Below are 13,437 nucleotides of genomic sequence, written 5' to 3'. Positions count from 1 at the left end.
TAAATGTTCTCTAAATTAATCTCTAAATTAATAGTGTAGTTAATATATAAACTATAAAACACTGTAATAGATAAAACATTCAGAGTTTTACCAAGGTAGAAATTTAAAATTTTTAGTTAAATTTTTACTGATGTAAAAATTTTTTTACAGATAATTTTTATAAAATTAAGGACATTCCTTTACATTCCTGTTTGCTAAGCGTTTTTATTATGAATGGGTGTGAAATTTTATCAAACGCTTTTTTTACATCTACCATGTTTCCCTGAAAATAAGACCTAGCTGGACAATCAGCTCTAATGCATTTTTTGGAGCAAAAATTAATATAAGATCCGGTCTTATTTTACTATAATGTGAAACCTAGTCTTTAATATAATATAATATAATATAATATAATATAATATAATATAATATAATATTTACTATAATGTAAGACTGGGTCTTATATAATACAATATAACATAATATAACATAATATAATATAATACCGGGTCTTATACAATATAAGACCAGGTATAATATAAAACAATATAATATAATATAATATAATATAATATAATATAATATAATATAATATAATACCGAGTCTTATGTTAATTTTTGCTCCAAAAGACACATTAGAGCTGATTGTCTGGCGAGATCTTATTTTCATGGAAACACAGTATGAGTAATCACGATTCTTCTCATTTTTTCCTGCTAATGCGGTAAATTACATTCATTTATTTTTAAGCAATAAATCATCTTTCAATTTATGGAATAAATTATACCTAGTTGTAATATAGTATCTTTCTTTACACTGTTGGATTTGAGTGGCTAATTTGCCTTATCCATGACAGACACAGGTTTGTTACATTCCTTGCCTGTAAATTTCTTATCAAGTTTTAGTACCAAGGTTATTCTGGGTCATAAAACAAGTTGGCAAGTATTCCTACCTTTTCTACTATTAGAAAGAGTTCCTGAAAGAGTGATGTTATATTTTTCCTTAAATGCTATGAAGAATTCACTAATGAAGCATCTGGGTCATAAGATTTCTTTGTAGAGAGATTTCAAGCATTTAAGCATTTAATTTAAGATTCAATTGCTTTGATCAATAAGAGACTATTTAGATATTCTATTTCTTTTTGTGTCAGTTTTAGTAAATTTTAAAAAAATTTTACCATTTGTTTCAAATTTTTAAAATTATTTGCATAAAGTTTTTCATAATATCTTATTTTCTTTTTAATGTCATTTGATTCCAGGTATCATTTTGTTCCTTCTCTCTTTCCTTGATCAAACTTAAAGGTTTATCAATTTATTTTTCTTTTCAAAGAACTAACTTGGCATTGCTGATTTTTTTCTAATGTATGTTTGGTTCCAATTCATTAATTCTTATTTTTATCTTTCTTATCATCTCCTTTCTTTGAGTTCAATTTGCTAATTTTTTTCTAAATTCTTGCAATAGATACTGAAATAATTGATTTTTTATTCTTTTTAAATATACATATACTTATGGTCATAAATTTTCTCTAAGCACAGTGTTAGTTATATCCCACAATATTTAATGTTTTCATATTTTCCAAATTTAAAGAAATGAACATTAGTAGCATTAATAACAATAAAAAACCCCGATAATTATTTATGGTATAAATTGAAAACATATTTTGTCTTTCTTAGTTAGAATATAGTAAAGAAGATATAGTATATTCAAAAAGACTGATAAACGGTAGCAAGTGATAAATGTTAGAAATGAAAAATGTGTAAATCGAGAAGAAAAATGGTTATTTTCAACTGAGAAAATGAGGCAAAACTGTGTCAAGAGGTAGTAGTTACTGGGTCCACAAAGAAATATTTGATAATTCTGAAAGAGGCCACCAGCCTAAATTATTCACTACAAGTCCTTTTATTTTAGATATTTATTCATTAACTGTACCACAAAGATGCATACCAAATTAATACTTTATTAAACGCTCACTATATGGTTCTAAGAACGATACGTTTGATTGTTACAAGTATCCCACGAAATAGCTAGGAAAACCATTATCTCCATTCTACAGATGGGTGCCCTAAGGTACTGAGGAATCAAATATCTTGCTCAATATCAAGCAAATAGTGGAGCTCAGATGTGAACCCAGGTTGTCTGGCTCCAGAGTCAATGTGACTGAACACTGTACTTACACTGCTTCTTTTAAAAAGTTTTAAAAATGAAAATTATAATTGAATGTCGTCTTACAGCAATAATTATACTCGGCTTCACTTCAAATAATTCTTTTGAACTAGTTTTATTCATTTTTATCTAATAAAATGTAACCACAAAAATACCAACTTGCTATATGACATGAATTAATTTAAAATAATTTATAGCAAAAATTACCTTGATTCCACTGGGAAAGGTTCGTAAAGAAATTTTTTATAAAAGTCTTTCTTTATGTCATGAACCAGAATGACAGCTTTGCCTTGGTCATCAAACTGAGGCCTCCCAGCACGCCCCATCATCTGGAGTACATCTATAAAAAGCAGAACAAGAGGTATTCTGAAATGTGGCACAGATCACAGGGTATATTTATTGATTATGGTATGTTTGTATAATACAACAAAGTAACAAAGGAAACAGAATGTCTTAGGAGTGTGTATGCTGTATCCCTGATGCCTACTGTTGAGTTTCCATATAATTAATCAATTCACTATGATAGAAACCTGAGTCCCCAAAAAGTTCTCTCTTACTGTTTATAAAAGTAAGAAAAAGTTTCCATTAGTTAAATGCTGTTTAAGAGTTATTACTATTTTAATTAAAAAAGACAAAGTAACACATACATAGAAAAATCTCTTTAGCAGAGTCATTTGATCATTTTTCTCCATGAATAATGGGTCCATTTAGGCCTCAGTTGCCTTCTACCTATGGTATAAAACTTTTTTTCTTATTTTTTTCTTTTATACTGCAGGACTCTCTGAAGTAAGTAATGATTTAGAAAAAAATATAGTGTTTACATGTATTCATTGAGTAGAAATACGCATTGAGTATATTTCTCTCTTCAGAACCCACTGGCACTGCTTCTATTAAGTTTTAAAATATGTTAATAGACTGCTCATGCACAGATTGTAGCAACAAGCCCTTTGGTTCTACAAGTCCCAGGGAAGTATCATTTCCAGTGAAACAGATTTAAAATTAAACATTACAATGTTTAATTATAATTTATTAAGTATCTAATAGTCACTAATCAGTACTTTTATTTATTTATGAATTTGAAACCATTAGTTATGATTTTGATGTTTATTGACAAATTGTGTAAATGTAAGACTGGGTAAATAAAAGCAAATAAAACAGATAATACTTTGAATAATATTTGCATTAGTAAACAAAAATTTACAATTTTCTCATCACATGCTTAAATGTGACCAATTCTCTAAAATTTAATTCAGGCAAATTAAAATTTTTAAGACACAAATAGAAGCTTAATGTATCTGTAAGTTTAATAAAAGTTACCTGTAATGGGAAAATCCACATAACGTCTTGTTTTCCCATCATAATATTCTGTTCCCTTAATAATTACTAAATGAGCTGGAAAGTTCACACCCCACGCTAACGTACTTGTAGCAATAAGAACCTAAAAAACAAAAGACGATATATCTAACTCAAACATAACTTTTAAATTACATTTAAATACCTACTGATGGGAAAAAAATACCTGAACTTTACAGTTTACAAAGAGTTCTTCTACTGTCTTCCGGTCCCTTTCATGTAGTCCCGCATGATGCATTCCTATTCCGAAAGCAAGTGTGAGCTTCAGGTTGGAATCTCTTAGTGTTCCAATGATGTTATCCATCTGCAAATAAAAGCACAATTATAAGATACAGGAGCATTAGCTTTAACATTTTCATATGAAGACTATATTTGAATAATTTTGCTTTTTTGCTTATGGAACTATGAGCATAAAAATATGTGCCCCATCTACAGTTATGATTAAAGTTAAATTGAAAAGAATATCTACTTAGTGAAACTATATATTCTAAATAAAGTTTAAATGTTAACCCTGTTATTTTTATGCATCACGGAAAAAAACCTGTGGGTAAGTGGACTACCCCCTTAATGAGTAACAACTATGAAAGGAATGCAGTGCTACCCCAAAATGTTTCAATGTCTCTGTTCATATCTTGATATAGGAAAGACTTTCATCTTTTTGACTCAGTGCTAAAAATTTGGAAAATATGAACAAAAAAATAATGGAAAAAAAATCAGTCTTAATCCCCACCACACAGACAGGAATTGTTCAAATTCGGGTTTTCTCACTGCCTTTGTGGCCCAGGGCAAGCCAGATAATCTCTTTGAGCCTCAGTTTCATCATTTAAAAAAACAAACTGGTGTTACTTTTGTTTACTTCTTATTTCTTTGATCAACAGTGTAGTTAAATACTTTTCATATTTACTGGCTGTTTTGCTTTGTAAATCATCTTTTTATTTTTTAGGTGGATGTGATAGACTTTTTACTTACTGGCTTGTGATAGGTCTTTATGCATTAAGGGTATTACCTCCTTGTCCATCATATGCTATAATGCTTTCATTCAGTTTTTTCTTTGTCCTTCATTTAATTTTTTTTTGCTTTATGGACTTAAATTTTTAAATTGATCCCATATGTTTTATTGCTTAGAAAACTTTTTCTCATTTTGAGATCAAATACATATTCACCTACTAGTTCAACTTCTGTTATAGTTTTCTATTTTACATTTATATAATTAACTTGTAATTTATTTTGTAATAGAGAGTATGGTAGATATCTAAATTTATTTTTCCTAAATAGTCAATCAATTATTTTAGCAATTCTGGCTAAATAATTCCTTACCTCCCTTATTTATTTTTTTACCTCACTTATTTTAAATGCTAATGTTACTACATTCAGAATTCTTATATATTCCAGTTTTTGAATTTTAAAAGATTTAATATCCAGCCTCAGTTTAACTCACTAAATTTTCATGACTTAATGGTTTTTGAAACTCATATTTTATACTCTTTGAATATTCTATCACTTTCCATTCTGGAAAATACTTAATGCAACACAGATTTTATAGCAACATGCAGCAAATCTTCTTTTCTTACAAAACTTACTCCCTGTAAAGAACTAAATAGAAAGCCCAATCTCTTTCCATTTAATGATAGAACTCTATTGGGCCTTAAAGCAGAGGATGACACAAGGTGCCACAAGGGGCGCCACACGGGGAAGTTCTTTCTGGGCAACTCCATGAGAAGAGTAATACAGAAATCAAGTGGTTTGAGAGTACATGAGCATTTTTTAAAAGGACACATTTTAGTTATGTCTGTAGCTTCACTACCACAGTCCAAGAGTAAACGACATAGCAGAGGAGGAACTTGGAAGTAGGTAGTGTATAATTATTGTATGCCTGAAGACTGAGATAGAACTATTAAACACTGACATTGTCTTCAGACTTCATTTCCTTTTTCCTTTTATGATTAATGACCTCTAATATGCACAAGTATACTTGCAATACACTTACTCTCTTGACTGTGCATAAACCGATAAGTAGCTCACAAACTAGAGAAAACTTTGGCTGCTGTTTAGTAAAAATGCGTAAGACAAGCATATCCATATAATGAATCATTCCAACTGTTTCACTTCGTCATTTTTTCCCCCAATGGTCAGAAAAATTTTCCAAGTTTTTTATGTGGGAACAGTCGTTTACACCCCAAATCCAAAAACTAGGAAGATAAAGTGTGGCTTTATAATAATTATTAATGTATAAAAAGCACTGCATAGACCAGGTAATATTTTAGTGACATACACATCAGAAATGTTATTTACCTACTTTCCCTGAACTGAATGCAACGTATAAATAGTTTCTTCTGTTTCATAATCACGGTATGGTCACCTGATATTCCTGCATTACTTACTTTATAAACTTTTAAGCAAGAATATGGAAATGGATTAACATAAATCCACTTTACCTTTAAAATTAGCACAGAATTAGTAAGCTTATCACAAATGCATGCTATAAAGAAAGAAGCTTGTCTTGTCTCATATATTATGTTAGCTATTCTCAGGTGACAGCCTATTATTCATTTTTTGTTCAATAGTTCACTGCATAATGGATCTTCAATTTATATTATCAAAAATTAATTCATGATTTTCTTGCTCTAATTAGTTTCAGGGATTTTTCAGTTTCAAAACTTAAACAACAGTGTATTTTTATAACTTGTATCATTTACAGTGTTCATGGCAATGCCAACCTTCTCCCAAAGATAATGTAACATTTACCACAGGAAAACTAAAGAATCCTATGGCAAGAGTTTTGATGAAGCATTAATATCTTTTCCTTTCACATCAGGGAAAGCTAGCTGTGTCTCATTCCCATTTTTCCCCTTTCACATAAATCAATGCATAAAAAGAACTATTTGTCTATCCGAACTGGCAAAGATCTAAAATCCTCATGAGGACAATCACAAAAAACAACTTCATTTATTACATGGTTACTGTGGATGAATTCTGAGTTATTTGAACATCATAAAAAAGCAAAATTTATAGTAATGTTACTCAATCACTAAGCATAACATACTATTAGGACAACTTGTTTAAATTTGAAAATATAATTTTTGATTAAGTTTTCATCTTGATCAAAACATCATAATACAAGCAACATTTTTCAGGAACTTAGGATAATGAAAGATTAAAACATGATAATAGATATTATTTGTTGAGTACTTATTATGTGTCAGGCATTGTGCTTATTACTTTACAAAATTATTACATTTAATCTTTTACATAAAGTAATATGGCTCTAATGTAACATCCAATTAATTTATGCAACCTAATATATTATAAATTAAGACTCAGTGATTTTGAATACTATAGAGTAGCCTTTCTCAATCCTGGTTCCATGAGAGTATTAAGCCCCACAAAAAAATGTGAATTACTACCTTCTTAATTTTTTCAAGGGATAGGTAGTACTATTTAGATAGTTAAGTGAAAAGTTCATTTATTACATACAATGCATGCCTTAGGATGCTAAGGTTTAATTCTTATTAAGAAAGGCTGAAAGAGAATTTAAAAAAATAATCATCGTAATTAAAACACTTTGATATAGGCCGTTTAATTCCACAGTTCATTTCTGTTCAAGTAACATTTGTTGTAATGTACAGGTATCTTTTCAATAAGCCAGTCTTTGAAACATATCTGACTACATATCAAACCAAAAAAAAAAAATTTCAATATTATAAATAAAAGAAAAAACAGATCTATGTTCCTCTAAGTAGTGGTCTTTTCTTAGGGTGGTGGGGGAGAAGGCACATATGTAAACTGTTGAACCAATTACTTTAACTTAATAGAATTTTTTTATATTTTAAATTTATTATACTCAAAAAGCTTTTGTAGAAAGATAGGATTCCATTTAAGTAGATACATTACTCTGTGCCTGAAATACATTCCAGTCAGAATATAATTCAGTGAGTTGATGACAATGCTGGCTCCAAAAGAAAGGAGGAGACCAGATTGGACAAGAATGAGCTAACAGATTGTGCAGCCCAATTCTGTCCCTTTGAGTGTGATATATTGTTTCAAGATGCTAAAAACCCATACTTTCTCAAAGCATATCTGTTGTGCTGGTTTTCCCATTTTCACAGAATCCTCATTATCAGAACTCTGTACTCTTTTCAAAGCACGTCAGACTCAGACCATATGCCACTGAATAATGCTTATCAATTGTCTAAAACGCTCAATAAAAGATGCACCATACAGAAGAATAATAAAAGTTATGAAGAATTTCTGTTTTTTACAAAAATAATTAAATATATCTCATCTGGTACAGATGTTAAATGAAGTTAAAACATTTCCTCATAATTACTAAGTGTTAATTTCTTAAAACACACTTCTGTATGATAAACCTCATGGACTGAAGGGGAAAAAAACTAAAATGAAAGAAACACTTTAGATCATTCTATTGATCTATTAAGAGGAAAGAAACACAAAAATAAAGACAGTAAATTTCCAAACTTTACCAATACTCCTCAGAACATATTCTCTTGCTGCCCCCTCTGAAGTCCAAAACAACCATACCTCACAATAATTCAACATAAACATAAAATTATATGTAAATTAAATATATAAATGAAATCTAAACAATCTCTGATATGCCTGCTAAATACACACAGTGCCATTTTCAATATTTGCGTTTTAGTTTGGCCTGATTCTTAATAACAGTAATATCAAAACTGTGCTATAAGGTGAAATATTAAAGATTTTCCTTTATTAATGTTTCTAATTTAATTCTCTATGCGATTGGCAGAAAATCTCAGTGTAAATGCTTCATATTTATTTTTTATATACAGTTTATGCTTATTTCCATATTTTGGAGAGTTCAGATTCCAAAACATGCTTGGAGAGCATTTCCATGTATTGAGAAGCTTTTAAAATGCAGAGAAAGCTGATGAAAGGGACATTATAGAATTAATTTTCTAAAGTAACATCATTTGAAATGAACAAATATTATATTAATATGAATTAAATTTGTGAAGGATCACAAGCAAAAGGTTATAAAAATATTAATATGATCAAATTTTACCAGAGGTTTTAGCAAGAAGAACCCGTTTATAAGGTAGTATTCAATGTAATAACTTAACATTTATTGAATATTTAATTCTGTTCCAGGCCTTTTCTAAGTACATTAAATGTATTAATGCATTTAATCCTCATAATAATTCTCATAATAATCCTGTGAGGACAAGATTATTGCTATTCTTTTATAGAGGAAAGGATGAGGTTCAGAAGTTAAACACCCTACCAAGGTCACGTAGCTTGTAATGGGCAATCAGTATTAAACCTAGGAAGCCTGACTCCAGCCCAAGCTCTCAACCACAATGCCACCCTCTTATCACCATATGAATGAGAGGGATATTCATTTAACTACTTAAAGTAATGACATCACGTAAGGCTGGGTCTCATTGTTTCAGACTATGCAAAAAACAGGTAAGATTTGAAGAAATGAGTACTAGACTCACACAACTGGGGAACTCTATGCAGAGGATTTGCAAATCTATTCCTTATTAGTTGAGTTGTCTCCACTCCTGTACCTCAAACTGAAAATATATCTAAAATTATCTTCTTTTATAAATTAAAATATCACCTCTCAGGATCGAGAATGGCACAGTTCTTGTTGGTTGCCTGTGTTTGGTATTTTAGCTACTGAGTTGATCTTCATTGTATTTCCATCCCTGTCGAGTCACACACACACCCACTTTGACTTTTCCATCTTCTCTACTCAGTATTTTGTCCGTGATTCTATTTACCGTAAAAGAACACTGCCCGAGTCAGCCACCTGGTTTTGAGTTCCCAAGCTCCACTTTCTTGCTTTGTGCTACTCGGTAAACCCTTAACTCTTCTAAGTTTTAGTTTTCTGCAGCTGCAAAATTGAGACAACCCGTCCCTGAATTCATGATTCAATGAGATAATATAAACTCTTAGTCAAATATATAGTATTCTAAAGATATCAATTATTACTTAGCATAACAGCTTTGCCTCTTTCTTCAAGAGGACATGCATGATTATCAACCAAGGCAAAATAAAACCGAACAGCCTCGTGTCTTATAGCTGCTATTAATTAAATAAATATTCCACGAGGTCCAACTGAGTTCAAATACAGCAAATCTGTAGACAATGTCCATTTCACACTTAATATTCTTGGCCTAATAGCTTCTTTACTGGTCAGTTGTTAAGAGGTCTGAGGCCTGATCAAAATAGAAAGCACTTGGGGTGGGACTTCTGTATCATGAGCCAAATTGATTTTAGTTTGAAAAAAACAAAACAAAAAAACCCCTCAGATCCTTTGAGTTGAAAATGTAGTTAACGTGCACTAAACTCAAATTAATTTCTGCTATTCAACATTCTCAAAGTTCATCTTCAAAGCATGGTACTAACTTCTTACCTATAGGAAGATATATATATATATATATATATATATATATATATATATATATAGATTATATATATGTATATATATATATATATATGTGAATGAAAAAGCAAATGAATTAAAGAAAACTATAGCAAGAGATCAAATCTGAACTTGTGATTTTGAGTAAAGCTTGACTATAGTTCATTTGTAAGTCTATGCAGGCTTTACTTGTACTGAGATTGGATGAGTTACATTTAGCTTAAGATGATAAACTTTTCAAGCATCTAAAAATCCTTTCAGTATTAAGCATGTGAAAATAACACGAATCTCACTTTTCATGAAAGTGCTCCTGTTGTGCACCTATGCTACAAAGTTTTTCATAAATTCACTTCGAAGCATTGTGTAAAATTATTAATTAGCATATTTCTTTAGTAATGTTCAGTGTACAGTAGTCCCACTTATCCATGGGGGATACATTTCAAGACCCCCAGTGGATGCTTGAAACTGTGAATAGTACGAAGCCATATGTATACTATGTTTTCCTACAATACATTCCTTTCACTTACAGGAAGCACTTTACCCTTTTCCATCTTACTGCACTTAGCATGATACTCTCAAGACCCATCCACGTTGTTGCAAATACCAATATTTCTTCATTTTTTGGCTGAATAGTATTCCATTGTATATATGTTACAGCAATAAATTAAAAAAAAAAAAAAAGGAAGCTTTTTATAGCTTCTCTTTGGCAGGTCTGAATTGCCAGCATCACCCCTCTTGTGCTTTGGGGCCATTATTAACTAAAATAAGGGTTACTTGAACACAAGCACTAGGATACCTTGACAGTTGATGTGACTAACAGGTGAGGAGCATATACAGTGCTGATACAGGACGAAGGGCAGGACAGACAGCATAAGATTTCATCACATTACTTAGAACAGTACGCAATTTAAAACTTATGAATTGTTTATTTATGGAATTTGCCATGCAGTCGTTTTGGACCGTGATTACTGCAGATAACTAAAACCTCAGAAAGCGAAACCACAGATAAGGGGGAGACTATTGTAATACATGTGCATCTTCTAGCTAATTAATTTTAATTAACAAGGTTTAACTACACTGTTGTTACAAGGAACTCTCATATTCCATACTCCTCTGCTTTTCATATTACTTCCATATCATCCTCTAGTCATAAAGCATGATTCCAGATTCTTTCCCCCCATCTATCTTCTGGTGGTATTCTAGATGTTAGAACACAACTTAAATATTTTGGTCCATGGCCTGTAGGCCAAAAGGCCTTTTAGAATTCTAATTCATTCCTAGTTGTAAAGACAAAAAACAAACAAACACAAAACCCCAGAATAGTTAGTTCTCTTGGACTGCTATTCTAGCTACCTGGATCTTATTTAATAGTATAGAATAAAAAAGGGGTAACCCTGCTGCTAACTGGTAAGATATATGGAGGAGATGAGGGGGAGAATGTAAGCAAGACTAAAGAATCAAGTCTGATATTCAGCCAGGGTTCTGCTTTTTTCCCACCCCAGATGTGGCCTCTCTTCTAAGGTGTGCGTGCTGAAATAAGGAAGTATTCTGAGCTTCCAAACAGTAAAGCCACTCAGAAGAAAGGGTGTTTCTTCTGCTCTTTTATCTGTTAGTGCTGGATGGCAACTATTGAGATCCTAGCACCGTTTGTCCTTGCATGTGGGACCAGACTGCAGAATCTCTGGCAGAAACCAACAGATCATACTTGTAGGCGCTCAATTTTAACATTAATTAAATTACATAGCAAAGATTGTAGGAGCAGTTGTATATCCTATTTGCTTCTATTTCTTTCTTCTGCCCATTTACTCCTCAACTCAGTCCAAACTGGCTTCTGTTTACAACATGTCACCAACTTTGCTTGCCAAGTTCTTCCAGGACATCCAAGTGCCAAATCCCACCCATATTTCTCTGCTCTCACATCACTCAACTCCATTAACATTGATGTCAAGCACTCCTTCCTTCTCGAAACCCTCTCTTCTACAGTGTTTTAGAACTCTCTTGCGTCACTGGCACCACTTTTTCAGTGCCCTTTGCCAGCTCCTCATTTTCAACTTAAGCTCTCAATGAGAAAGTGCCTCAAGGCCCACCTTCTCATTATCTGCACCCTCTGTCTCAGGGTGTCATGTGCTCACCTGAGTTTAAAGGCAGCGTCTATCCCGATGCTCCCAAGTTCATATGCTAGTCTCACATTCTCTGTAGGTTCTACAGATTTCCTGCGGCTAATTGCCTTGAAATCTTCACTTGAAAATCTTGGACATATAAATTAACCTGTCCAAAATATAACTTTTTCTTTTTTTTTTTCTCAAATCTGTTTCCGTCCTCTCCATTCCATATTCTCAGTCCTTCCCAATTTTAATAAATGACATCATTATTTAATCAGATGTTTCAATAACTGGGCACCCATTCTTGATTCTTTCTCCCCATCAACCTCCACTCCTTATCTATCAGACTGTAGTACTGAACCTAGCCTCAAACAAATTTTCATCCCCACCATCACCACCCAAAGTGGACCTTGGTTCTCACCATCATTAATTCAATTAATTTCATTAATTAATTTCATCATTAATTCCACAAAACAGCAAAACTGATCTTAAAATGTAAATGAGAGTATGTCATTTGTCTAGCCTACAACCTTTTAATGCCCTGGAATACCCCTCCCTTTGAAATATGCTTGGCTTGCTACCTTGCTTCCTTCAGTTTTCTATTCAAAGGTACCCCACCAGAGAGGGCTTCTCTACTTAACATTAATGTACAACATTTTACTGCCACACTCAGCACTCCCTACTTGCTTTTCCCTGCTTATTTCTTTCCACATGAGTGACCACATTTGGACATATTTGCTTATTATCTATCATAATTAGAATGTAAGTTCTACAAGGGCAGGAACTTTACCTAACAGAAGGAGCTCAATAAATGTCTGTTTAATAAATTAATCAATGACTCTCTCCCAATAGTACTGAGAATTAAAATCCAAGCTTTCTAACCATGCGTCCAAGACCTTGAATGAGCTGGCTTCTGCCTATTTCTCAAACTTAACTTGTGCTACTCTCCTCCTAGCTTATTCTGCTCCAGCTAAACTGTTCTCAGTTCCTTTAATATGCTATTCCCTTCATCTGACATGCTGTTATCGTCTCTCTTGTTGTAGTAGCTTGCTCTAATGCTTTGGTTCTCAGCTTGAAAGGTCTGCTTTTAGAAGCCTTCTCTGACCATCATTCTATTTTAAAAAGCTTCCCATACCCCATTTCTATTTCATTTCTTATTGGTTTCTTTCACAGCAAATTTTATTAATTTATTTGTTTAATCATATACATATTTTAAAATTTGTATCTTTTTCCCTTAAGTTCCTTGAGAATTGGGACCAGTTGGCTAACACAATGCTTGGTGAGTTGTAGACATTCAATAAATATTAAATAAATGAATAACTTTACAAATTCTGATAAGAGGTATGTATTAAGTTAAAAGATTATTATTTTATGGATATTTTTGAGGGGGGGAGAGAAAGAATGCCTGCCTATGTGATATAAGGTAACCT

At 32.0% G+C, this 13,437-nt stretch overlaps 1 protein-coding gene across 1 annotated transcript in view; it reads right to left on the bottom strand.

Moving 5' to 3' along the window:
• Positions 1–13,437, bottom strand: part of ASCC3 (activating signal cointegrator 1 complex subunit 3) — a 300,443-nt gene that overhangs the window by 69,751 nt on the left and 217,255 nt on the right. Inside the window, exons 31-33 of the mRNA XM_019738872.3 lie at positions 3,660–3,797; positions 3,458–3,578; positions 2,348–2,480 (exon numbers count right to left, since the gene is read on the bottom strand). Of these exons, the coding sequence (XP_019594431.3) occupies positions 2,348–2,480; positions 3,458–3,578; positions 3,660–3,797 (392 nt within the window). The remainder of the gene's footprint in view (positions 1–2,347; positions 2,481–3,457; positions 3,579–3,659; positions 3,798–13,437) is intronic.

The sequence above is a fragment of the Rhinolophus sinicus genome, chromosome 2, assembly GCF_057876585.1.
Source record: "Rhinolophus sinicus isolate RSI-liver-muscle chromosome 2, RSI-T2T, whole genome shotgun sequence".
Lineage (NCBI taxonomy): Eukaryota > Metazoa > Chordata > Mammalia > Chiroptera > Rhinolophidae > Rhinolophus > Rhinolophus sinicus.
Note: the sequence above shows the minus strand (reverse complement) of the source record. Positions and strands in the feature narration are given on the sequence as shown.